Source organism: Hippichthys cyanospilos, chromosome 7 (assembly GCF_059441005.1).
Source record: "Hippichthys cyanospilos isolate Australia breed blue-spotted pipefish chromosome 7, RoL_Hcya_1.0, whole genome shotgun sequence".
In the NCBI taxonomy this organism is placed as follows: domain Eukaryota; kingdom Metazoa; phylum Chordata; class Actinopteri; order Syngnathiformes; family Syngnathidae; genus Hippichthys; species Hippichthys cyanospilos.
In genome coordinates this window covers 10,663,927-10,691,862 of record NC_142375.1, presented here as the reverse complement: position 1 = coordinate 10,691,862, position 27,936 = coordinate 10,663,927, and the positions used below count along the sequence as shown (strand labels likewise).

General features: G+C 39.2%; 1 protein-coding gene and 1 long non-coding RNA gene across 3 annotated transcripts in view; one reads left to right on the top strand and one right to left on the bottom strand.

Annotated features, from left to right (window-relative positions):
- The window catches only part of LOC148421019 (microtubule-associated serine/threonine-protein kinase 1-like), a 68,625-nt gene that overhangs the window by 35,574 nt on the left and 5,115 nt on the right, over positions 1–27,936 (top strand). For both annotated transcript variants that reach the window (XM_088418738.1, XM_088418739.1), the window contains 21 exons: positions 1,215–1,375; positions 4,053–4,128; positions 7,161–7,370; positions 7,452–7,553; positions 9,910–10,042; positions 12,213–12,280; positions 12,790–12,866; positions 13,070–13,278; positions 13,635–13,773; positions 15,570–15,702; positions 16,099–16,264; positions 16,797–16,898; positions 16,985–17,107; positions 17,192–17,301; positions 20,962–21,125; positions 22,894–23,138; positions 23,206–23,460; positions 24,227–24,459; positions 26,056–26,178; positions 26,379–26,515; positions 27,101–27,288. In XM_088418738.1, the coding sequence (XP_088274864.1) occupies positions 1,215–1,375; positions 4,053–4,128; positions 7,161–7,370; positions 7,452–7,553; positions 9,910–10,042; positions 12,213–12,280; positions 12,790–12,866; positions 13,070–13,278; positions 13,635–13,773; positions 15,570–15,702; positions 16,099–16,264; positions 16,797–16,898; positions 16,985–17,107; positions 17,192–17,301; positions 20,962–21,125; positions 22,894–23,138; positions 23,206–23,460; positions 24,227–24,459; positions 26,056–26,178; positions 26,379–26,515; positions 27,101–27,288 (3,154 nt within the window). The remainder of the gene's footprint in view (positions 1–1,214; positions 1,376–4,052; positions 4,129–7,160; positions 7,371–7,451; positions 7,554–9,909; positions 10,043–12,212; positions 12,281–12,789; positions 12,867–13,069; positions 13,279–13,634; positions 13,774–15,569; positions 15,703–16,098; positions 16,265–16,796; positions 16,899–16,984; positions 17,108–17,191; positions 17,302–20,961; positions 21,126–22,893; positions 23,139–23,205; positions 23,461–24,226; positions 24,460–26,055; positions 26,179–26,378; positions 26,516–27,100; positions 27,289–27,936) is intronic.
- LOC148421020 (uncharacterized) lies at positions 22,827–25,477 on the bottom strand. The gene is made up of 4 exons (XR_015866077.1): positions 24,178–25,477; positions 23,861–24,026; positions 23,233–23,457; positions 22,827–23,065 (listed from the first exon to the last, which is right to left on the bottom strand). It is a non-coding gene; the product is annotated as an uncharacterized LOC148421020 (long non-coding RNA).

The window sequence follows — 27,936 nt, the reverse complement described above, 5'->3', positions numbered from 1 at the left end:
ATTACGTATATAATACATATACATTACATTGTACACTTGATTCACATATTTACTACAGCTGTTTGTGAATTATTGTGAGAAATCAATGGCATGATCAGGATCTTCGCATAAACTGATACTACTCAGAACCAAAGAAGTAGCTCTCAGTTTCAAAAAGGTTAGTGATCACTGGTTTAGAGGCTTCAAGGAATCCAACACATATTTTTAGAATGTAGAGGAAACGAATGAGCCCATGCAAGAAGTAGATTTGAACCGAGGATCGAGCGACTTCGATGTAGTGTAGTAAAGCCCCTACAGAATGAAGACTGGGGTGAGGTCGACATAAAGAGAGTTCTTCAGTGATGTTAAAAAATTAAATGAGTTGATGTTTGTGAAAAGATGTACAAAATGGGTTGGATTACTGTCCAGCAGTTTTGTGAGGTTTTTTTTGTCATGGGAAAAAAACTCATGACAGTATGCCATTACTTCGCTGTTTCAATCCCTTTGATGCTGGGTTATCTTTTATGCATGCATTGAAAAATGATTAAGATAATTATTATGAAAAATATAGTAGGAACACATATTTTTCATGATTATATTTATTTTGTCCATATTTAAAAAAAAATTGTGGTCATTAATGTGGTTGGAAAGCAACACCTAAATCGAGGCCCCTTTCAGCATTTAAGTGGTCAATTTAGAGGTTCGAACATGTTTCTATGACTGGACTTCCTGCATTCCTGGTCATTATTCCACTTTTCATCTTGTAAGTGGCTGAGAGCTCCTTCCATAGAGAAGAAATGATTGCGTGGTCAATGCCAAGCATGACATCCCATTGGGAGGTGTATTCATTCGCTCGCCTATTGATCCAGCTTGGCGTTTTCCCCGCTGAGCTGGCAAAAAAGCCACTATCAACCCCCTTAAGACAGCAGGCCACTTTTATTCCGTTAGACTGTTTCATTCCTTGCAGAGTTTAACCTTTTGTTCCATTAGTCTTTTGTCCTTCTTGATATTTTCTCTGTTCCTTCTCCTCGCTTTTCTACCTTGTGTTGTTCATGCTTTTTCGCACCCACTCACATGATGATACACTGTGCCCTTTCCTTTCCTCCTCCTCGCTTCTTTGCTCCTTTCATTTACATCAATTATTAGCTACTTCACAAGTATCAAAATAGTGAAGAAATTCAAAAGCTAAAACAACATGATCATCTCTCTTCTTGGTGCCGCTGGTTCTTTTCCAGTCGTCCAGCTCGTCCCAGGAACGTCTGCACCAGCTGCCCTTCCAGCCCACCATGGACGAGCTGCACTTCCTGTCCAAGCACTTTGGCAGCACGGAAAGCATCACGGACGATGACGGGGGCCGCCGCTCACCACATGTCCGTCCTCGCTCTCGGAGCCTCAGGTGAGACCTCCCCCGAGCAAAAAAATGCCCAAGTTTCACTGAAAAGTCATAGCTGCTGATGTTTTCTTTTCCACACCTTTAGATCATGTCAGTTATTCTCATATATACTGTATTTTTCAGACTATAAGCCGCGACTTTTTCCTCATGTTTTGAGCCCTGCGGTTTATAGTCCAGTGCAGGTTATCTGTGGGGTGTTTTTGTTTATTTGTTTGTTTGTTTGTTTTTGTTTTTTTGCGAGCCACCAGCAAGCAAAGGTGTGTATCTGTTCGAGGTGTCTATGGAACAACTATCAAATACAACTGAAAAGATGTGAATCAATGGCTGTGCTCAAAAAGAGTTAAAACAATATATTAATAAAAATATACATATGTCTAAATTTAATAAGAGAATGTATACAATTTGGGGTATGTATGTGATGTGTAAATTTTAGATACAGTACACAGTATATGTGATTTTATTTCTGTATTTATGATTGTATATGAATTATTTAGAATGTGTTATTATGTTCACTAAAATAAACTATCAAACAAAGGGAGACAAAAAAGATTTTGATTTTGAACTGCTATTTAACTAACAAATATCCATCCATCCATCCATCCATTTTCTATAAATATGTTGGGACTAAACATGCAGGCATGTTAAGTCTGTTAAAGAGAGGATGATGCTGTTGGTAGACAATTACAAAAAATTAAATAACTAAAAAAAAGTATAAACTCCATATACCATCTTTTTGCATAAAGATCTGATGTTATTACCTGCAGTTTATAGTCCAGTGCGGCTTATCTGTGAAAAAAATCATTTTTTTTGCTCATATTTTGCTACTGCGTTTTATATACCAATGCACTTTATAGTCAGGAAAATACGATATTTTTTCAAATTACAAAATAATGTTAATATCCAAAATTAGACCAAAATTATACTGTACATTCAATTACTCTTAGCTCACGTCCTGTTTGTTTTAGCATATGGCTACCGAAGTGGTTTTATGTCTTGGGCTGCTACACATGCCTCCCAATTTAGCCCTAGGTCAAACATACTGTGACAGGGCTGCATTAAACCTCTGTAGGAGGTGCTACTCACCCATTTTTATTCGTACTTGTGTATGACAGCTGTTAAAGATAAAGGTTTTTCACTATGTTCATGTCTAGGCCATCAAAGCTGAGATTCACTACGGAGAAGAATAACATATTGTACACAAATAGTGGGGAATCTTGTTGGTCAAAAGTTATTGTGACGTTTAATTCATCAGAGCATTTAGCAAAGGGTATGTCCCGTAATGGATTTGCACAGCCATGGCAATTATTATTCATTCATTGCCAATTATGACCAAACATAATGAATTAGAACAGTTCTATCGCACAGTTTGCATGCCTGTGCTTTTTAGAGTCTCTATTCATCAGCAGGTACTGTCCCATTTCTTAAATGTGGGATATGTGCATATATACGATGACTTCATGCTATGTATTAGCTTATGATATTATCTACATTAGATGCTCTGCTGTCATAGCTACAGCACTGAGTGGCAGACTGTAATTTGGGATTAATCAAAGTTTCATAATCACGGTGGTTAAATTACCACAGAATGTCAACATGTCCAAGCCAATCCCCTCAAATTGATCCTGATGGATTTGTGAGCGTCATATACCGTATGCACGGGAGGCTGCATGAAAACATGCTAAATTTGACTAGGTTATGTTCATAATCCATTTTATATGCACCACTGAAAAATGTGACACGGAGACTACCAATTTCCTGTGTCTTAATCTGCCTGCAGATTCATTTTACTAAACCGTAGAAAGGTGAAATAGAAGCTCGGTATATTTGAAGGCACTTGTGAACAATATTAAAAGGCAGCACCTTTATTGCAACATTCTCGATGGAAGTACAAAGTCTGCGGGTGCTGTCAAAGAGCCCACAAAACTACCCGGCCTATTTCAGAGGCATAATAGAGGGAAAAAACTTCTTATCCTTATGGTGTTTGTATCTTAATACCCTGTGGTTTTGGATGCCTCCAGAGAGCAGCATCTCTTTTCTTTCCACGGGTACGAGATGTACACTCCCAGCTAGCTCACCCCAGCATCCTCTCTGGGTACCTAAACAACATACGATGCATCACTACTTATCAGCTCTGAGCTGGCGTATTAATCCGCTCAGCAGATCCTGTCCTAGATAATACTCCGGCATGTGTCCCGGCTTTTCCACAGCGCCCCCATTGTGTACCTTGACATGCCTTATTGTTGCTATTCACCTCATGTCTGTCTGTCTGTCAGGCTTGTCTGTAGTGTTTGCCCACAAGACATCTTTTCATCATCATATGCTCACTCATGCCACTGAATGTGCCATTGTAGTGTGCATATAGTAGTTGAAAAGAAGGGATTATATTAATAGTTTGAGCACCCTTTGAGTGCCTATGTCTCTTGAAGCCAGTGATGGAGTAGAGTGTTTTGCGCAAGAAATCACCATTAATTAAAGAGACTATAGCAAATTTCTAAAGCGCATTAGCATAAAATGTGGACAGGATAGACATGATGGGAAGCGCTGAATGTTTTTTACTCCCTCAAGTGGGAAAAAACGGAGTTCCATTATGCTTTTGCCTGCATATTTTACTCGCTCTTTGATTTTCTCATCAAGTGATGTGTCTTACCCTCCTGCTCGTTTTGCCTTTGTCTCTCCTCAGCCCCGGGCGCTCGCCATCCTGCTACGACAATGAAATAGTGATGATGAACCATGTATACAAGGAGCGCTTCCCCAAGGTCAGATGCACACAAAGCCGTGGCGCGCTAGTCACATTTAGTGTTATTTGCCATGAGGTGAATGGAGTAAATCAACTACTGGCTCTGTATGGTGGATGTACCTATACTATAAAGTATGCGCACCCCTGTTCAAATCCCTGGATTTTTGTGATTTAAAAAAAAAGGTCAAGATAAATCATTCACCGAACCTCTAGGTAAAAAGAAGCACCTGATATGGTTGCAAAAGAATGCACATCCCCTTACAACTGGGGATTTGTTTCAACCTCATGCTTTATGGAAGCCAGCACATCCCCTGCCATCATTTAAAGGCCTTCTGATTAAGTCCAAATAGATTTCAGCTGTTCTACTCGGCTTTTCCCGTAATTATTGCTGCATTTCTGGCATAACCCTGAATGTTTTGTGTTAATGCAATAACATCGGACCAGAAAATATTTCCCCATTTTTATGAGATTTTCTGATGGCTCATAACCAAAAGTACACCATAACTAAAGTTAAAAATGATGGTAGCAACATCATGCTTTGAGGCATTGTTTTTCTTCAGCTGAAACTCAGCCCTCAGACAACATTGAAGACATTTTTAACTGTTAAAAAATAGCAGTGATTGTTAGCAGAAAACCTTCAGGTTATTCTCAAAAAAAGAAAGAAAAAAAGACACAGGGCAGCCTAAAATAATATCTGAAATTTATTTGAGCTTTTGGGGTTATGGCAAGAGTTGGGATTGGGTTAATTTTGAACACAGTTACATCCCAGTTATAAGTGGGTGTGCACATTTGTACAATCACAATGTCTTGATTGTTTCTTTTTGCTTCCCATCTGAGATATTTTCCTCCGATTTAGTAGTGTCGGTGGTCATATTGTTTTTAATTGATCACAATCTTTTTTTTTTCAAATGTACCATAGAAAATAACGACAGATTTTAACATTAGTGGGCCAATTTCATATCCACTGCATGCTGTGCCCTCAGCGGTCTTGTACACTTGCACCATTTCATGTCAATGCTTTGTTTTGAGTTGACTAACACTTAATAACATAGCAATGATATTTTATTTGGCATTTGCAGTGGTGTAAAACTGACTGGTGTAAAACTGTGTGATACAGAAAGTTCAAATATTATCACCTTCTCAAAAAGCAGAATTGTTGACATGCATTCAATGTGCAAGTGTACATATTTGTTCGAATCAGAATATCTTCCAAAGATATACATTTGAATAGAAATAATGGGTTCTGCATTTCAAACAAATGCAATTACCATATTTTCCGCACTATAAGGGCCACCTAAAAGCCTTAATTTTTTTAAAAAGCTGAAGGTGCGCCTTATAATCTGGTGCGCCTTATATATGGATCAATATTGAGATTGGGATTCGTAGATGGGGAATGAAGTGATAGAGTAAGCTTTTACCTGTTTCTTTTGTGTGTTTACAGTTGAACAAGGTGTTCATATTGACATTGAGTTATTATGCTATTGAGAGTTTAGAGTTATTATTTCAGTTATTATTGTTATTACTTTGAGTATTACCATATTGTGATTGAAAAAGTTTTAAAATATGTCATTAATTGAGGATGCGCCTTATCATCCGGTGCGCCTTATAGTGCTGAAAATGCGGTACTAAATCATTCATTTTTATTCCTTTACGTGAATATTTAGTGCTTTTAGATCAGATTATGTATAATATGACATTGAGATGTAAATCTATTGTTCAACAAATCTGAGATGGCATTCAATTGGCCCATTCTAATGTCACTTCTTCAAATGAAAAATAATTCCTGTTTAGTATGTTCGAATACATTGAATGACATTCAAAGGGACACATCCTTACCGGGGATCAACACAAATTAGTATTCTGGATGCAAGAAGTCTAGTTCCTGTTTGTGACCAAACAAATTCACTGTGTCGCGTTGATGTCCTGAGGGTTGAAGCTGCAGAAAACAAAACAAAACAAATCAAATCTGCAGAGGGAACAGATGCACAAATGGTTTTAAAAGCAAACAATAAAAACAGTAAACTGAGCATTGAGTTCCCTCAGTCAGTTTTTACGAATATTAGTGTTTGTGGTTGACTTTGTTTCCATCCAACTTCTGCATAGTTTTCCCACCTGTGTGCATGTGGTTAAATATAGGATGAATTATTCATGTTCATTTATTTCAGTGGGTCAGTTAAAGAATGAAAACCCCTATTTATTATAAAACCTCCTCATCTTGAATTTTCTGCCAGTGCAAGCCAGTGGCACTTTCTGGGTATCATCTCTTTGTTATGTTGGACATTTCATTGTAAAGAGGCTGGATCCTTTATCGAGGCCATAACATGAAAAGTCAACATTTTGGAGCTTTTAACCATGTTCCAATGTTTACTTCTCACCCTAAACACCCCAAAGTGTTATTTTTGTTATTTTTATGCATTTATAAGCATTCCCTTCTTATTCTGTACCCTCACACAGGCTCCGCATGTGCAGACGAAAATGGCTTGAATTGCGCTTATGACGACAGGAGCAATTTATACGTCCCCGTACCGCCTGTGCAAGAGAAAATACACCCCAACCATATCCACGTCTCCATAGACATACAGTGTGCCAGAAATTAGTGAGCGGCCGCTAACTCTCCCAAGCCCGACCCCCTCAGCCACCATACTGAAACAATTAATTAGTTTGCTGCTTCAACACATGCGTACCACTTACTTCTCTTTCTACTTCTGCATGTACACCTTATGCACGTTTTAAGCAAACTTACCTTTATTTCTGGCTGAACAAGACCGAATATCAACAGCCTGTTAGACTGGTTCAGACATCACGTGAGACCAAGTGTGGAAATGTTATTACTGTACATCTGGGAGGCGCTGCCATAAAGCAGTCTGCATCTATGATATTATCAATACATGACTGTCCACATATATTTAAAAGTATATTTAAAAGAAAAAGTGAAGCATAGAAGTGGAAAAAAGTGAATCGCGAAATGGCAAGGGAACACTGCAGTTACTTTTTGAGGTTTATTATCCCCATCCCACGATGATGAATAATCGTTGTATTGTCCTCCGTTAGGCCACAGCTCAGATGGAAGAGAGGCTTGCAGAGTTCATCCACAACTACTCCCCAGAGAGCGTTCTGCCTCTGGCTGACGGCGTCCTCAGCTTCATCCATCACCAAATAGCCGAGCTGTCTCGAGACTGCCTGACCAAATCGCGAGAGGGCCTCATTACGAGTGTTTACTTCTGCGAACTTCAGGAAAACTTGGAGAAACTCATGCATGATGTAAGTATCAAAGCCTAGCGTTACCCTTTGGCTAAACGGACAAAGCAGACTGACTCTTGGATCATTTCTATTTGCCTTCAGGCGTACGAGCGCTCAGAGAGTTCAGAGCTCACCTTTGTCATTGAGCTGGTTAAGAAGCTCTTTATCATCATATCTCGACCGGCCAGGCTGCTGGAGTGCTTGGTGAGACTTTTCCACAGTTTTTTTTTTCAAGTTTTACAGAGAATGCTTGGGTCAATAAACAATTTGGAAGTGGGAGAGTCCAGAAGTAATGAGAATCTTTATATCACAGCGGGCAGCCGCAAGGTTGCTATTTGTAGAGTCAGTCGTATTTATAGACTGAAATAAATCAATGTGCTTCCATGGCCCTCTCACCTGGAGACTGTACAAATGTGTAACTCAACATGCAAGCCTTTCAGAATCACTCTTGGGCCACGTCTGAAATAATGAACTATTTCCGTTGTATGTATTATCTGAGTTTGAAAGATAATTTCTTTTGAAAAACCTTTTATTTTGAAAACTGGTCAGATTTTCTTGGCTTTCTTTCGCTCATTCGAGCGCCAAAATTTCAGCCACGAAGAAGTAAAATGAGTAAGAAACAGATGTCTTTGCTAAAAGGAAAAGGCCCAGTCAAGAGACAGGCGACGAGCCTACAACTTCAAAGAAAAGAAAGTTTTAAACAGACAATACCAGGAGTTCTCCTTGAAATTATTTATTGTTTTCTCGCGGTAAGGACAAATTGACAAGAAATTGATTTTCGACCTATTTGTTACCAAACTACATGAACATGTAGTTGACGGCAGCCTTAAAACTATGTTTGAGACCCCCGACATCTCAACTGTGTGAAGAGAGAAATAAGCTAGGGGTTCCCATTACTTTGCCGTAAATGGTGAGTTCATATATTATGTGCCTGTCGTCGATAAAATTGTCAAGCGTTGAATGCCCCAGGTCCACAATAAAATTCTCAAGCGTGGTGATAAAAAGGTTAGGGATTGGTGGATTACATAATTGGAATTTTGCATGAAATTAGATTTTTGTGACACAAGTGAGATTTTATTCAAACCCTTATTTCCCAGCCTCAGGAAGAGATATTATAGCTGTTAGATGCTTTGTACAAGCACAGTACAGGCAGATCACAAGTCATGACCTTGGCATGTTGCATATAGTCAATCAAGGCCTGAATACACACAACACTTAGCGAACGCATGGCCTCGCACATTTGTCACCGATGACGACGCTCCACCCACTATTCCTTCATCATTCTGTTGCCTAGACGACCGTCGAGAAAGGGTCGATGGGGTCAGACAAGAATTTTCTGTCATGGCCATAAAAGAATACCTTAGCGAAAAAAAGACAAATGTTGTTTTTGTATTTAAGTCAGCGCTGAGGTCTGCTGTGGTAGGAATGCCAGCTAGTCAGGGGGCAGTTAGCTGCAAAAATAGGATCCTTGAGAGAGCAAGCCTTCAGAGTGGGAGGTTAATCCTTCCTTGCTCGTTCTTTTCTTTCTGGTCAAGAAGGAGTAGATGTGGGGGGGTGGCAGATACGTGAGAACATGGGAGGAAATGATGTTGGCAGCCCCCCGGCCCTGCCTTGTAATCAAAATCGCTATGTGATCCCAGAGGACACCAAAACAGGAAAAAGGGATCTCTTTTAGAAAAGTAATTTAAAGTTGGCTGTTGTACAAGACCGCGTTGTTATTTTCTGTTTGTGTTGTGACTATGATTTGTGTGGCACTTTTGCAATTGCTTGTTACGTTAAATGACGAATGAAGAGGAACACTCACTGACCGCAGCTGTCGTCCAATATACAATAATATTCTTTATGGCCACAAAGTAAAAAGATAAAATCTCATCTACGATAATCTGTGCTTTATATGTTTCAACAAGGTTCATGTGAAAAATAAGTTATAGCTTATGTAAGAACATAATCCTAAATTATGTTGTTACAGTACATGTACACATGTTAATATTTGACATTACATTTGGGGCATTTTTGATCAATAAATGGTTTTGTTATTGTTTCCTCACAAGCCAATCTACTGACAAAATGATTTGATTTGAAAGGTCCGTGAGCCATTTTAATCCATCAAAATGATTTGTTGTGCATTTAGTCTTGACCTTGTCCCTAGTCACCATTGAATTTTGGCGTGAATACTGAAGGTCAAAGTCAAAAGCAACCAACAATTAAGTAAGTTTAATTACATTATGGAAATTAAGTTGACACTAGAAGTGAACTCTATGAATATCAATTCTTTTTCCCGTTTGTTAGCATTTGTTCATGAAAGATATTTCCAGCCCTGACATTTTTGTTTGAAACCTTTTTGAAAATATTAACACTTGTGTCTCGTGTAAGTTCTCTTTCACACCTATATAAATGTGTTAGAAGACATTGTTTGGGCTTGAACACACACACACACAAGGTAGCGTTTCAAAACGTTGCACAGAAACCCAATCTGCTTTTATTTCTCCGCATCCGTTTCATTACCATGAGGCATTCTGCCCCTATTTCAGGCTTTTTGCTCTTTGTGCTCACGCAACAGGAATTTAATCCAGAAGAGTTTTACCATCTGTTGGAGGCAGCAGAGGACCACGCCAAGGAGGGCCAGTTGATGAAGGCGGACATCCCTCGATACATCATCAGCCAGCTAGGGCTCACCAGGGACCCCCTTGAAGGTAAGCGAGAGGAAATAGAAAAGGAGAAGAAACTTTATTTTTCCATCAAAAAGTTTTTGTTTAAATTATAGCCTGTAGTTTTTGGCCAGTTTCAAAATATAAACTCATCTACCATAATCAAACTTGCAAAAACGAAATAAAAAATACACTGTATGTAGGTTGGGCGCAAATAGTCATGTTCTTGAGTGGTATTTGTTACTTTCTTGGGAGGTATTGGTGTTTTCTATTCCTTTCATGTTCTGGGTATGTTTTGTTTCTAATTGTTGATGTTTTATGTCCGCTTTTGTCAGGGTCTTGTTAATTTGATTGTAACTATCCTCGACAACCTGTTCCTATGTGTCAGCCAATCATCTCCCAGTACCACTTGTGTCTTGCCCAGGTGTTCATTGTTGTCGTGTCAGTTTGGCATGTACAGTATATAGTTTCCTGTTTCCTTTCATTTCTTGTTGTGTTATTGTCTTCTGCCTAGTCTGTCGCTGTTATATAATTGTTGTTCCATTCCTGTTTTTCATAGTCTTGAGTCTGAGGTTTTTTGTTTTTTTTTGGTGTGTAGATTCTTAATTTTTGGTTGTTACTTTATTTTGTTTGGACTTAGATAATCAGTCATTCTTGTTCTTCCGGTTGATTAATTTACGTGTGTTGAGTTTACACCTGCCTCACCTCATTGATTCTCTACGTTTGGCGTTGTCCCCCACACAATAGACACCATTGGCTCTTTACCGAGGCATTGAGCCATCGCGTTTGTTCTGACTGTTGCAATGATCACGTGTTTGGGATCACGTGACATTCAAAATGACACTTTTGTTCATTTTTTATCATAAACATTAATACCAAATCATTGGCAATACTAGAATGATTCACTGGAAAAGGTAAAAACAGCTATTGATTTATAGTAGACCATTATTGTAGATATCGCCAGATGGCAGAATTTAGACTGAGAAGAAAGTCTATTCTAACATAAGCACATCGACCATCGTTAACTAGACTCTGAACAAGACTGAAAATTTGACTTGGAAATGGAAGGAGTTTAGACTTTGAAAAAGCTAGGATAACTATTTGTTGTTTCAGTCACTGCTCGAAAGAGATAAACATGGAAAATCTGACAAATACGTTATATGACCATACTAAGCAACTGCAGAGCAATTAATATAGTGGCAAAAGATTTCAAAACATATATTCCATTTTGACCTTTTGTCAAAGGAAATTAAATGCATTTGGTCACCTGAACGTGTAGCGGCCCCCATGACTTGTGCCCTTATGACCTGCTATGCTCTCTTTTCTCAGTAACCTTTCACCTAGTTATTGGGAATGAATGGACAACAATTCCCCCTGACACACTGCAATACCTTGTAGAAAACTCTGACAACTGCATGCCAATTTGCCTGTTGTTTTTGGACCAAACCTTTTGTCGTATAGCATATTAATGAGATATTTGTCGACATTCTAGATGAGACGATATGTGACATCTGGAATTTAAGCTGCTGGAAGGTAGACGTGTGGCAGCATCAGCATCTCTAATTAATCATTGAAACTCTAGCGCCTCCATCACCGCCTCCAAACCTTCAATTAGCACCAGTCAGATGGGATAAATGGCCTGGAATGACTCTTTTATAAATCATGAGAATGATTTGGCAGCTTTTTGATCATTTCTGCTGAAGATAAGACCTTTTTTTCTGCTACTTTACACGTGGGCACATGTTCTCCAACCACATCTCTTCTCCCATTTTATTTTTCTTGGCACACAATAGAGACTGTGTGTGCCACATCAAACCCAAATTGACACAATTGATGGTCTTCTGTTTCATCAAGCGCTTTGCGAAATCTTTTTTTTATTTTTTTTTGCTTTAACGAAGCATTTAAATAATAATCAGTGTTCTGCAGCAGCTGTCATGCACGGTAATTGTGGTACAAGAACAGTGGAAATTAGCAGCTTTCTGCTGGCAGAGAACAGGATGAGTGGGCGGCAGTGCTGAAGGAAACATGGGAAATTAATAGGCGCATTCTTCTTTATGCTGTGTGACACATTTTGCTGTGGTGCTCTGACACGGACTCGCTTTTTATCCGCGACGTGCGCGTTGTGAGATGAGACACCTGCCGCTGTAGCTAAAATAAGCAATTCTTTTTGTGTGGAAGCACGGTTTGCTTGTTAACTATTACGTTTGTCCCCCAGATATTGTGAGTCTTGACAGCTACGACAGCGAAGGTCCACACACGCCAGAGACCGATGACTCAACAGAGGTAGCCTTCAAAATGAAATACAGTAGCACACAATCGATCTGACAAATGTGCTTGTACACATGTCCTTCACTGTGTATGATCCAGCACATAAAGGCTGAATAATAAATATTCAGTTTGTAGTTTTTAAATGTTTATAAATGGATTCATTTACTAAGAAGGTACAAGTCCAATGCAAATAAATGTATTGGCTGTTATTCTTTTTGATTTTTGAAATTTTGGATTTACCTGTTTTTACAAATGTGGAAAAAAATATAAACCAGCTCTAACTAAAATTAGAAACCAGCTCTGAACTATACGGTTTGGCACCAAAATCTTATTGGTCCTTCTTTGGCACATTTCTCACCTTTCTACAACGTTCCCTGTAAATATGTGAACATTTTTGGATAATCCAAGTCAACAATAATGCAAAAAAAATCCTCCCCTCAACAGAAGTAAAATAGAGGGGAAAAAACACTCACCTAAACTGAGTCTCCTTTTTTACGTGCATAATATCTTAACTTTGTTTCCAGGGTAAGGGGCGAGCCATCAAGCCACCAAGCGAAGAAGATTTTCAGAGCATCAAACTAATCAGCAATGGCGCTTACGGGTAAGACACTTTACGACGTTGCACAATTATGTAACATGTAATTTAACATATCTGTTTCTTTGACTTTAGAAGAGCCTATTATTGAACACTTTGTGTATGTTTTAATCGATTTACTGATAAAGCAACAAAAATAGTATTTTCAGAAGTAGGATATCAATTCCCATTTTGCGTCAGGTGTCAATCTTGCTGTCTTGTCTTTCCAGGGCCGTGTATCTGGTGCGCCACAGGGAGACCCGGCAGCGCTTTGCCATGAAGAAAATCAACAAACAGAATCTGATCTTAAGGAACCAAATCCAGCAGGCCTTTGTCGAGAGAGACATTCTCACCTTTGCGGAGAACCCCTTCGTTGTTTCCATGTTCTGTTCCTTTGAAACACGCAGACACTTGTGCATGGTGCTGGAGTACGTCGAAGGTAAGACTAAGACACGGCTGTTTTGTTTCCTGGATGTTACTTCCAATGACTTCACAAAATAATAGGAATGACCTGGCACTGTATTCATATTGGGCTTCGGCCTCCCATGTGTGGCGTATGCATGTCCTCAGCATGCTTGTGCAAATTGATAGCGCAGAAATGAAAATGGCTAATTCTTTATAATGGACAGCAATAAGTCGTCATCAGATGTTTCCTGACATCTATACTGCACGCTGAATTATTTCCATGCACTTTAGAGCTACAGCTTTGAGTAATTACTCGTCATGTGTTTGCAGCGTCAAATTGAGCAAGGATGTACAATGAGTCGTGCATGGTGTTAACACACATGAGTGCAGGTGGTGACTGTGCAACCCTGTTGAAAAACATTGGAGCTCTTCCTTTGGAGCTGGCCAGGATGTACTTCGCTGAGACCGTTTTGGCCCTGGAGTACTTGCACAACTATGGCATCGTTCACAGAGACCTGAAACCAGACAAGTCAGTCCTCACTGATCTGTATGCTTGCTATGTTTACAATGTGATTGTGAAATAGTATGAACAGAAGGGGATCCACAAGATGCTTGTTCTTTCATGGTTTTTTCAAGAAAGCTAAAATTGCCTGACTTTTTTATTGTGGGTTACAGACAGCTAATTTTATGACAAAGCAAAATATTTCATTAACTTTCTGTGTTTTACATTTTCATTAAGAAAGTATGAAATCTGCGCTGTAGCACTGTTTATTGAATTGACTACAATGTTGTGTTACTTCAAAGGTAAAATAATGAACCAAAAATATAGCTCAGGAAACTTTTTAAAAAAATATTTAGGATTAAAAGTTAGGTGGAAGCATTTCATTTTGTCTGTCACTTTACCTTTATTCACTTTTACACAAGTTATGCCTTGAAGGGGAGGTTGTACAACATTTTATGTTTTATATTTTCCAAATTAAAGTGCCTCTGTTAAATATATTTGGCAGTTAATGAACATGGGACTGCAGCAAGGCCAGTGTAGAGCCCCTTTTTTTAATCTAAATGAAGTTACCAGGACCTATCTTCATTGAAGTAGCACAGTGGCTTCACACACCCATATCGTTTTTTTCTAGTTAATAAGACCTCAATGGCTAGCAAAAAAAAAAAAAAAAACACCAAAAGGACAAGGCTGGATACTTGACAAACTCAAATGGCATTCCGTACAGCACAGACCTCCGCCAAGGCCAAACAATCCAATTTGGATCAGCTGCGCTCCACCTGCTACATCAACCTTCAGAAGACTATTCACAAAAGTGAAAAATCATCCATGGCTCTTCTACTATAGAGTTGTGCCAACATTTGAAAGTAATTTCGATTTTCTGCTAACTAATATACAACCATGAAAATATTGACTTGTATCTGGCCCCCGGGCCTTGTTTTTTTTTTTTTTTAGTTCCTTGTCCACCATCGGTGGTGGGAATGATCTTTTAGTGGCCTAAAACCGTATAAAGAACATACCTTGTTTCATGTGTGCAAATGTTGCACGTGTGAGTTCATCTTAAGTGTGCAACATGACTTTTTTAATTTTGTGGAATTTTCGCAACATTTCAAGTTCAAATCAAAGTGAGAATAAAATTTGACACAAATAAATGTTCTTAATTCGGAACACCTACAGACCGTTTATTGTAACAGAAATGTTGATATTTTATATTTTATTTTATATGTTTCAGCAAGCATTTCATATTGCGTTTGAGACCATGATTTGATTAAAAACAAAGTGGACAGCCATCCATTATTCTTCTGCAGATCTAAAAGGGATTAGCATTCATGTTTTTTTCGTTGTTTACGTTTTTGGATGAATTTTGTACAAAATTGGGACACTGAACATATGTTCACTCTCATTTCATGATGATTCAAAAAAGAAAAACAGACATTATTGAATAAAGGAAACATAGGGTTTCACAAATTGTTATGTTTTTAATATTTACTTAATTAACACTTTGACTACACAGGAAGATGTCCAGGCAGGACTCTCATAATTGATGTCTGTAGAATTATCCAGTCTACCCATAATTAAAAATATTGTAAAATGATGAAGGGGGGCATAAACCATTTCAACTAAGCATACCTGTACTGTCAACAGTTATACAGTATTATATATAGTTATATATAGATTTGACTGCCACCTCTTTACTGGGTCATCAAATGACACCATAATAGACCTCTGACTATTTATTGTGCAATAGGTCTGGTCAAAACCCATATGCAAATATACTGCAATGTATGGCTGTTGTGTGATGCCAGCTTTTGTCTCTTCCGTTGTAGTCTATTGATCACCTCTATGGGCCACATCAAGCTGACAGACTTTGGCTTGTCTAAAATGGGCCTGATGAGCCTCACCACCAATCTGTACGAAGGACACATTGAGAAGGACGCCAGAGAGTTCCTGGATAAGCAGGTGCTTTTCTCCGGGTCTCCTAAACAAGCGGAACAATGACTCCAAATAAAGATATTTGATAAATGCTTGAACAAATGGCAATCAAAAAATCATTCCATCTTTTACGCTCAAGCGTCCAACTCTAGCCGAGCCTTACTGCCAAGTTGTTCATCTTCGCAAAATCACGCTTCCCGAACCAGTGAGGCGTGCCGCTTTCCATCTTTGTGGCAATCCCATTATAGCTATTGTTTATGCGCTTTATAAATGATCGTAGTCGTAATCAGTCAGTGTGATGCATGAGTCCCCTTGGCAACTCTTTTTGCCTTCTGCACGGGAATCTAACAAGCCAAGCTTTGTACTCACACAATCCAACCCTGTTGTTTCCCCATCTTTTTTACCCCCTTCTTCATTCCTCAGGTATGCGGTACCCCAGAGTACATCGCCCCAGAGGTAATTCTCCGTCAGGGCTATGGAAAGCCGGTAGATTGGTGGGCAATGGGAATCATCCTCTATGAGTTCCTAGTGGGCTGTGTGCCATTCTTTGGAGACACTCCTGAGGAGCTCTTTGGACAGGTCATCACAGGTGAGAACACGTTGTTAATGGCAGTGATCATCGGACAGAGTGAACTTTTTTTGTTCATCTTTTGGTAGGCAAAAAGGAAAATATTTCGATTTACATTTCAATGACATGATTTCATGCAGTCCTTGGTCCAAGGTGTTTCAGTAATTCTCAATCAATTTGCCATCAGCGGTTAATGATTAACATGATTATTAATTAGTTGCCGATTAATCATTCTACCTGTACAAATGTGTTTGCAATGTGTTTAAAATATGTGTTTTAATAAGCTAAATCATGTAAACTATGTAAAAAAAAAAAGGTTTTCGTTGTTTGTTTGTTTTTTTATTTTAATATTTTCATGGTTTTTCCATATCACAGATTTTTACGTATTGGTGACTGGAATGTATCCATCGCATAAACGCGGGTTGATCGTGATATACAAAACCCTCACAGTATTATTCATGTATACCAACTATTTGACGATGAGCCTTTTTTACGGTAATGTTTGTATTTAATGCAGAGTATCTGTCGGGCATGTCCGTTCTTGTTCCATCAGATAATATGGTTTGGCCTGATGGCGACGACGCCTTACCTGAGGAGGCACAAGGCCTCATTTCGGCCCTGCTCCAGACCAATCCTCTCGTCAGGCTGGGCACAGGTGTTGACTCATGCGCTAACTCCTTCACCTATAGCCTTTTTCCAGAAGCACATTAACTCACAGAGTTGTGTGTGTGTGTGTGTCAGGCGGAGCGTTTGAAGTAAAGGAACACCCGTTCTTCACCGAGCTCGACTGGAACAGTTTGCTGAGGCAGAAAGCGGAGTTCGTCCCTCACCTGGAGTCGGAGGAAGACACCAGCTACTTTGATAGTACGCTATATCTCTATTAGGGTGTGCAGTGATTCTGTCACACATTCAAGTGGCACCTCATATATTTTTTACGACCTCTGCCAGCACGCTCCGATCGTTACCACCACATCAACACGTACGACGGGGACGACACCAACGATGACGAGCCGGTGGAGATCAGACAGTTTTCCTCCTGCTCCCCTCGATTCAGCAAGGTCGGAATCTCCTGTCAACCTCTCCTATTTATCTCTCTGAGCTTGTTCTCGCTGTCATTTTTTTGATTACAGTTCTACTTCCAGCTGAGTTATGTCTACCTTGTCATACTTGCTCAGCCCTCTGCATTTGTAGAGGTATAATAACGCATCATTTTACTATGTAGCGCTTTATATTTCTGGACACTGAAAGACGCTTTACAATGGATACATTTTTCATGCACTCAAATATTCATATACATAACTGCATTATGTAGCCTCAGCCACCCTGGGGCAGGCTAACGTAAGCGCGACTGCCATTTCTGTGGTGGGTGAAGTGTCTTGTTCAAGAACTCAACGGAACATGACTTGTACAGAGTGGGATTCGAACAGATGACCCTTCCGTTACTGCTTGCTCTACCGCCTGGCCCATGAGCACCCACAAAAAATTGGCCCTGACAGACTCGAAACGTTTGTTGTACTAAATGAGCAATCGTTTTTACTTTTCTGACCGTGACGCATTATGAGGCCAAACATAATTGCAGTCTCCAGATTGTTTTTCATTTCTGTATTTCTTTCTTGTTATTTTGTCTTTTAGGGTTTTACAAAACAATTCTGTAACTTGTAACACTTTCCAAGTGCTTACAGTAATTTCTAATAATTGGACTAGTGCTAAGTTCGTCTACTAGAGAAGTGATTAAATAAAAAACAAATAAATGATCACGGACCAGGGAAAATAAGTTTAACAGCCGGCTTATTTTAGTTGAAAAGAAAACACACAATTAACATACAGCAACATACACACAGATAAACATAGAATTCAACATGAGAGTGAGAAAATACAAGACTATTTCCCTCTTCTGTTGATTTTGGTTATCTACCTTGTCTATTTTAACTTATTTAGTTTAAATTGACTTCTTTCTCAACCCGGGTTGTTATATTATTAATTCGAATTTTATGTCTTTAATCTGTTTTGAGTACACTCTAATTTCAACCATTTAGTATTATTGTTGTTTTACAAAAGAATAATACTTCACAGCATTTCCATGGGAATACAAGTGACAACGTTCAAGTCCAACAATTCGCGAATGCGTAACGTCAAATGCTCGTTGTCTGAGGTTCCAAGATTAAATCCCGATTTATAGTTCTTCTGGACGTCCTGAATGTTCGATCCTTATAACTGTAATCCACAGTGGTGAAGGGAAAAATGGATCAATCCTACCAGGTTCGTGGCAATGTTCAGTTGTGTCCAAGTTCTGTTGCTCCCGCACGAGGCACGATCCGCGGAGCTCAAGGGTAGCTCGCCATCTTGAATCGCACAACTTGGAAGTCCACCGTCAAGACTATATCGTTCAGTGGGTTTGAACCGATTTAAAGACGTGGAAGACAAGTTGTGAACCGGACAAAAATCCTTTGTCGTGGCAAAAAGAATTAACAAAAGAGTTCCATTGACTTTTTTTCTCAAAAACTTCTCGCTGTGATATAAATACAACCGCGACTTCTCCAACAGCCAGAACGGGAAAAAAAAAAAAAAGTCAAGTGCGCAATCATGGTCACGTGCCCATCCTGCTACGCGACGTTCAAAATAAAAATTAAGGGTCATTTAATCATTTAAATTGACCATAAAAATAATAATACCAAATTATATTTGGAATGTTTTAATCTTTTAACACGCTTTTCAGTCATGCTAATCTATTTTGTGTTTACCAGGAAGTAATTTATGACTATTTTATTAATAGACTTTTACTTTGGAAGGTCCATCTTAACCAGGGTTACAAACTATTCTAACTGTGGCATGAAACATCATTCACACGTGCTTGGTTTGTTGTAAGTTCTATAAACTCTGTTAATTCATATTCGTGTGTAGTCCATTCGCTGAAGGTGCAAAAGCGCCTGTAGATCCAAGCACCCCAAAATTTGAGAGCTCTTGATTTGATTAACTTTATGTTGTTAGGGTAGATGAGTGGTTCTCAAATGGGGGTACTAGTACCCCTGGGGCTACTTGAAGGAAATTCAGGGGGTACTCGATATTTTAAATAAAACAAATACACAAACATGCAGAAATCCTTAAAAATAATTACTGAATTATTGAATTGTTTCAGGAAAATATAAGTTCATAAAACTAATTTTATGTCCAGTAGGTTATTCAATTTAATTATTGTAATAGCTCAGATTCTCCCCCATACTAGAATGGTAGAACCCAATTTGTCATGCGCCACCTCTCGTTACCTGTCGTGCTAATGATTTCTTTCAAGGAACGCATCTCTACTGTTATCTCAAAAAAGGACACTTTAAGTTTAATATTTTTCTGTGGAAAAATGTTTATTTATATTTATTTTGAGAACAGGTCTGACACTGTGTTGATTATGTTTTTGTGGAAAAATATGTAATAATTGTAATGTAATAATAAATGTATTAATAATTAAGTTATTTCTTTTTGATAAAATATTTCTTCCATGATCCAAAAGAGAACACTTTAGGTTGATTTTTTTTTTGGTTGAACAATACAAATGAAGTTTGAAAGGCTTTGAAGTTTATAAATCAGACACTGATGGCATGTTTTAACTTTTTTTTTCCCCACCCAAAAATGTTTTGCACTGGTTAAGGGGTACTTGAAAAGATATTTTACAGGGGGTACATCACTGAAAAAAGGCTGAGAACTACTGGGTTTTAAATAGGCATTTAAAACATACAGTACGTGGTACAAATGTAATATCAACAAAAAAAAATAGCGTCCGCCCCCACCCCACACACCCCTTTTGCCTTAAAAACCTTGTCATCTTCTGAACATGGTCATGTGATGTTCGCAAGTTGCACCATGAATAGACATTACCGGATGTCATTTTCAGTTGACAAAATGTAGCAAAAAAGGCAAGCACCCTGAGATGCTAGACTTGTGGGGAAGGAGGGGGGGATGCACAAAGGATATTATAAAGGACATTTTTGAGTTGACTTTTCCTTTAGGAATTCCAATTCAATTGAAAAGTTGACGTAATAGTAAATGAAAATGTGAATAGCCTCCATATATTGTATGTTAATGAAACATGCAACAAATTATATTCTGTCGACATCATTTTCCGCTAAGTCTTTAGCTGTTCCTTGTTACTATGGTGAATAGATCCATTCCAGTTTCTCTTGATTCAGCCTCCTCTTCTTTTGTTGTCCTCCCCCACACACATTATTGTGGCAGGTAACAACTAAGATGTGTGAATGTTTGGTTGCTTGTACGCACAGCACTGGCACTATTAGTCTTAGGTTTTACTTTTCGCAACATTCAATATGATTGGAAAGCATGACCTTATTTGAAAACAGTAATATTCATGGATACATTTCTCAGTGACGTACTTTCTGTTGTATTCATCGGTAGCTTTTGGCCTCCATTGTAGAGTGCCCAATCTTATTTCAATAAAGTATGCAGGCCAGTTATGTTGAAGATTTGGTTGCGAGTTTTTGTTTGAGCAACATTGTAGGAGAATTCTAACTCATAATATTGTACGTACTGTAAATAACAATAGTTTACAGGTGTTGGAGAGAGTATGAATCCATTTTTACTTGGCACCTTTTGTCAGCTTCCTGTATTTTAATTGCTCCTGAACATTGACTTTCCAATAACATGGGCATTACATGTTAATGCAAGGAGGTGTTGGCCACATGTCCTTAGTTTTTCCTTTATTTCTTCTGTAGGTTTACAGCAGCATGGAGCATCTCTCTCAACTGGAGCAGAAAGTGTCCTCCTCTGTGTCCCGTCGGGAGCACAGGGGCTCAAGGGAGGACAAAGTGACCAAGAGAGAGAGCCTAGGAAGCTTTAGCATGCGGGACAAGAGTTGGAGGACTGGCTCTCCTGAAATGTAAGCAGCGCAACAAAAGCTCTGGATATTCATCAACATAATTTGATTGTACCGCCACTTTCAGCCACTCTGTAACTTGTCTAGACATGTTGTTTTTTTAAAGTTGTGAGTATACGGTTGTGTTTTTGCAGACAGATTTAAAAATTTGAGCACCTTCATTGTCACACTAGTTTACATTAGTGTGTGGGTTACACTAGTTTACTGTGTTTTTGGTTTTTATCATACTTGATGCTTCGGCGGACCAAGGGCATTTCCTATTACATGTCCCTGGCACACCTGACAATTTGATGACAGAAAGTAAAGTAGACCTTAGCTTAGCTAAAGCAGGTCTGAGTTATGTGTCAGGTGTCCTAATGTGGTTTTGGTGAATTTGACCAATTTCGCACTCATCGCAAAGGCCCATTTCCAGAAGCTGGTGTCTATGAAAATACCACAAATATAAAAAAAAAAAGAAAAAAAAAAGAAAAGCAAAATTCGAGTAATGCACACAGTTAATCCACACTGTGCGCGAGATTTGGCCTGAGCAAAAAATAGAGCCCATTTGGCTTACTTCGAGTGTGTCTATCTCTGGGGTCGGAAATTCTGGTTCGTAAGCCATATTCTGCTTGTTTTCAAGAGCTTTCACTTTCAACACACCTCATTCAAATAATCAGGATCATTATCAGTTTTTCACAGAGCTTGCTGATGAGCTGATCATTTGAATCAGTTGCGACACATTAAAAACAGGCAGGCTACGGCTCTCGAGGAACTAAAGCTCCCTACCCCTAGTCCAACAATTTTTTTAACGGCTGTCATGACATCAAAACAAATAAAAAAATTGCTGGTCTCATCACATTATTACTTATAGAAATGATGATTAATATTGAAATTAAAAGTCAAGGAAAATACATTGTTGATTTATTTTGTTGACGTTGCAAAAAGGGTTACAAAAAGAATTGCTAAATCTCCACGTTCTGTATTATTACACATGCCAAGTTAAAATGTTGGTTCGCGTGTGGCAGGCGAGGCCTGTCCCCCGGGCCTTGAGTTTGACACCTCTGACTTTGGTAGTCAGAAGCTTGCAATCAGAACCCATATGTCCCTGTTGGTGTCATTTTTTTCTGCGCTATGTTAAATAAACCCAATCTGTCTGCTTCTCTCCCTAAAAACCCACACTATACTTCTTAAAAAGACTGATTGCAAGTAGATTTTGGGTACAAACTTCGACAAGTGCTTCAGTCATACTTGATAATAGGCAGATGCGGCTCCTTCACCACTCATCTGTCACTAGGGTGTTAAATAAGAAATCTAAGAGTCTTCTCACGGCTGCAGTTTTTCCATTTTTAGCCTGACACAATGAAAAATGCAAGCTGATCCTGGGAGTTATTAAACATAATTCTGCTGTGCCGCTACAGCTATGCTTGTCACGCTGCCGATACCTGCTGGTTTTATCCATTTGCAATAAGAGTGTGCATGCAACAGAAATAGGTTGTAATTATCTCCATAACTTTTTTCAAGTCCTTAAAACAAAATTCATCAAGCTAAATTCAAATGAAATGAATCATTCATACGTTCTGAATTCAACCAAGAGTGAGCACCTTGATTGATAAGCTGCTTTATTACCTTACATATTAGTTTCTTTGTTACATGGTAGGTATCTGGTTCATCGCTCCAGTTAACTGAATACTTTCTTTGAAAAAGTGAGTGTATAGGATTTGAGAGTACATTTTTTCAAAATCAAATGAAGCTCAATGGTTTTACCGTCTTGTTTTTGTGGCATTTTGTGCAGGAAGCGGCTTTCCTGCTCAGAGTCGCTGTACATGGAGGGCGACGCCAGTCCTCCTTTGGGCGCTCGGCGACGGTTCTCAGCGCTGATGGACACGCATCGCTTTGCTTCCCCCATCGAGGGCGAACCTGACTTTGTAACAAGGCCAACTCCCATCAGGGTTCGGGGAACCTCCCTGGATGGGACAGGTGTTCCGTCAACGCATCTCATAGAGCCAAGGAACAGTTTAAAAGAGATCAATGGAGCAGGTGGGTGATTTGATGATGTCAAGACATGCTTGAAACCATTCCCATTACTTTCAATGATTCTTTACAGACAAGTCGCCCAAGCAAGGAGAGACACCTGGAGTTGTGAGCATTAACACGCTGGGCCCTACTCCCACAGCAGTCGGTCGTGATGTGATGACACCTTTGTATGACCCTCTGGGACCCCGGGCCACCAATGACCTGGTCCTCCGGAGGGCGCGTCACCCGCATTTGTCTGGAGATGGTGAGAAACGTAACTCCAGAGCTGGAAACAAGGTCATCAAATCTGCTTCGGCCACTGCCCTGTCTGTCATCATACCATCTGGTAAGTATGATGAGAAAGCACACACAACGGCATTTAAAGGGATACTAAAGAGCTCACAGTTTTGAAATGTCACAAGATTTCTCGTCCTTGTACAGCACGCGATCTGTTTTTTTCAATGAGTAAACTGGAGAATGCGCAGCTTGTTCATCCTTGGCACCGCTAATGCTCTCTACATGACTGTAAAATACACCGCCGAACATGGTGAGAAGGCAAGCCAAATGTAAAATATATCTTACCATACCAAATCACCTATTGACACAAACAACTTGGTTTTCCAAAGGGCCCATCATGATGTTTTAAACTTGACACCGTTAAATGTATGCATAAGAATTACATTTGGAAGTTTTCCAATTGATTTTTTTTTTTTTTTTTTTTAAATATGACTTTTTCTGGTACTAACATTTCTAACCAGGAAGTAAAACGTCTTGTTGACTGAAGCTGCTCCTCTCACTGCGTGGCTGCTGCTGCTCCTTCATGGTGTCATTCAAATTCTGGCAAACCATGAAACATCCATTCATCCATCATGTTGACGACTTATCCTCACGAGGGTCGCAGGGCCCTGAAGCCTATGCCAGCAAAGTGAATAAAGGGAGCCAAAAACGGATGTGTTACTGACATCAGAATAAACTGGAGAGCCAATAAAGCAAATCATGTATCAAAACCCCCCTCCTCCCCAGGAAACCAGTACAAATATATATAGATGGTATGATGGCGTACCTTCTCAAAGTGATTTTACAGAGTGTCCCTTCTTCTCTGCCTCTTCCAGTGGAGCAGCATGGTGGCTTCTCTCCATTGGCTAGTCCCATGTCCCCCCACTCTTTCTCCTCCAATCCTTCATCTCGCGACTCTTCACCCAGTCGAGACTTCTTCCCGACTGTCAATGTGCTGCGCTCGCCCATCACCATCCATCGGTCTGGAAAGAAATACGGCTTCACCCTAAGGGCCATCAGGGTCTACATCGGAGACAGTGATATCTACAGCGTGCATCACATTGTCTGGGTAAGAAACTAGTGATCACTTGTTTCGATAAATCAAGTATGTCTAAAGAGCACTCACTTCATACTCTGATCAAACATATCATTCTGCTGCGTTTTTTTCAGTTTTGTCATTAATATTCAATAGTAGTAATGATTGAGTTTATCTGTGTTAAAATATGATGTATAATACGATGAAGGGAACACAATATTGGTTGGCATAGTGTCAGAAATATCAGAGTCTTTATGTTGGTATCGTTTCCCCTCTGAAGCCCCACCGCTTGCTGGCGACCCCCAGGTGGTCAGGCCTGCACCCATGGGGCCTGGTAAGAGGCAACGTGGGTCCACCTTCCCATAGGCTTACTACCTGTGGGAGGGGCCATAAGGGTCGGGTGCTTTGTGAGCTGGGTGGCGGCCAAAGGCGGGAACCCTGGCGGTCTGTGTCACGGCTGCAGAAGCTCACTCTCGGGACATGTCAGGACGCCTACCTGGTGAGGTGTTACGGGCATGTACCTCTGGGAAGGAGGCCCTGGGAATGACCCAGGGCACACAGTAGAGATGTCTCTATGATGACCTGGGAACTCTTAGTGATCCCCTCGCAGGACCTGGACAAAGAAGCTGGAGAGAGGAAAGTCTGGGCTTCCCTGCTAAAGCTGCTACCCACATGACCTGACCTTGAATATGCGGTAGCTAATCAAGGGATGTTGATATTAAACTCTCAACAGTACCAGTCAAAGGTGAAATGGAAAAAAAAGATGGAAACATCTTAACCAACACCAATGTTTTCTTTTTTTCTTTTGGATCATCATTTTACAGTTCAATACTGTAATCCCCAAATATAGGACGCACCGGTGTATAGGATGCACTAGTCATTTTAGGGTCAAACTATGGTATTTTCTCTGTTACTGTGTATAAAACGCACCAATAGTTTGGTGGCAACAATGTACTATAGTAACTTTAGCAAAACAGAATAAATCTCATCTTCCTAAATTCTTCACATTTTCTTGTGTTAATATCAGTAAATTATATTTTTCTTGCGGCTTAAGTGTGTTTCAAATTTCCCACATTGGGAGTGGTCACCCCATCACTTTGAAAACCACTGAGTTATGAGGTCAAGCTATTCAAGATATTGTCTTTTGAAAGAGCACAGCTGTGAAGTGAAAGTCGTTGCAGGTCATAAAGCCATCATTCGTTCACGAAACTAAATGAGGAAATACCAAGATGTGCATAATGTGCACATAATGTGTACTTTGGAGATTCTCAATGATTTGTGTTTTTATTTAAGAAAAAAATCCTGTCCAAATAATTCCCCCAATGTTTTTTAAAATGTTAATTACTTAAGTATTAATGTTCAAAGCTGGATTTTTAAAAGTTTTTTCGTGTTATAAAAAAAAGAATTAGAGGGTGTTTCCAAACTTTTGTGTACTCGTGTACTTTATTAATTAATTAATGAAATTACTGAACCTTGTCCATCTATCGGTTTTAAAATTCAGAGATGCTCTTTTAACACCGTTGTTTTATATCATCTGACTGTGAAAGTTGGTCAGTGCAGAACATCACAAAAATGTCTTCCGTTTGAGTATTTTAGCCATTAAGGATTTTTTCCTTATTTCTGTGTCAGCACGTAGAGGAAGGTGGTCCAGCCCAAGAAGCTGGTCTGTGTGCAGGGGACCTCATCACTCATGTGAATGGCGAGCCGGTCCATGGTCTGGTCCACACTGAAGTGGTTGAGCTTATCCTCAAGGTAGGAAAAAATTGGTTTACATAGGATTATGTTTATTATATTTACTGAATGTGCTTGTGTTTATAATGCATGTAAATTTAATGATTCAAGTATTGAGTAGCTGTTGGCCGTGTTTGGTTTATTTCACAAGTCAAGGGTTTAAGCATGAGTGCATAAATCATTTATGCATCTTAATCATTTATTGGGTCTCACCCACATAGAGCGGCAATAAAGTGACAGTGACAACCACGCCGTTCGAGAACACCTCCATTAAAGTGGGTCCTGCCCGCAAGGCCAGTTATAAGTGTAAGATGGCCCGGAGACACAAGAGGACCATGGGCAAGGACGGCCAGGACAGGTACCAGCTACCACGTTGCTGTTATATAGTATTGTGACAAATATTGCTTGTGAGCGGCGACTAAATTACACACCTAGTTTGTGCACAATAACTCTGTAATTTTCATCTATCCATCTTATCCAAGATGAATAAATTAACTACTGAAATTCTAATCTAAGCAAATGCTGCTGCTACTGCACAGATCCATTAAGAGAGCTGTGGATAATGAGGCTTGCATTTAATGGACACTGAAGTTTGAGAAGAATGAATGAATAAATAAAGAATATATTTATATTTAGAAACACCACTCAATATGAACAAGCGACAAATAAATGAATGGATGGATTCTAACTTGACTTAATTCAGATTTCAGTACATTTCTGCATTTCAAACATGCAGCAGATACTGTACTTGTAATGAAAAGCAAAGTGCACGTTATTGATTGTTTTTTTTTTTTTTAATGTATACATTTACTGCATTTGGTGTTGCGTCCAACCAGAAAATTCTTGAATCATGAGTATTTTCTCTCATAATTGCATGTATGACAATATAATTTGACTGGATATATTTTGTGTTAAATATATATGTTGTTTTTACATGGCACAGTAAGAAGCGAAGCTCGCTGTTTCGCAAGATCACCAAGCAGTCCAATCTTCTCCACACCAGTCGCAGTTTGTCCTCTTTGAATCGCTCACTATCTTCCAGCGAGAGTCTTCCCGGCTCTCCGACTCACAGCCTCTCTGCCCGGTCCCCCACTCAGGGCTACCGTTCCTCTGCGGAGCCATCATACCTGGGTATGTTTTTGACCTTATTAGAACAACTGTGAACCATTATTTGTGGTTCGCAAATGATTTTTGGTTTTATTTTTTTCCGTAGAACCAAGCCTCAACTTGTCACTGAAAAATTCTCTTTACTTTAGGTACTAAAGTACTAAAAGTAATCAATTGGTCTTGGTACTAAAAAACGAAAGTTTCATAAATTATGTACATAAACTAATCTCTTACTAACTAATGTAATAGATTTCTTCAGTACTTTAGTACCCAAAGGATGCAATCACTTTGCTTAAAGTAATGAACTATGTTAGTACCTTCGAACCTGAAGTAATCACTTTAATACTTGACTACCAAAACTATTCAATTACATTAGTAGTTGATTAAATAAAGTCGATAATTACTTTAGTAATTAACGTATTTAATGTCAACCATTTTTAGACCCTCCTTTATCCAAAGATTTGAATTAATTTTGTAAAAATAAATACTCTAAGTCCTCGAGATTAGGACATCTGGACTCTTAAGAAAAAAAAACAATAAAAATATGTCATTGAAATAGAATGAGTGATTCTACAATTATGCTGTATTTTAACTGGCCAATGATCTGATTCAAGAATGTTTCGGTTTTGCACCTAGTTTGTAAACAATAACTCTGGACTACTTACAGTATAT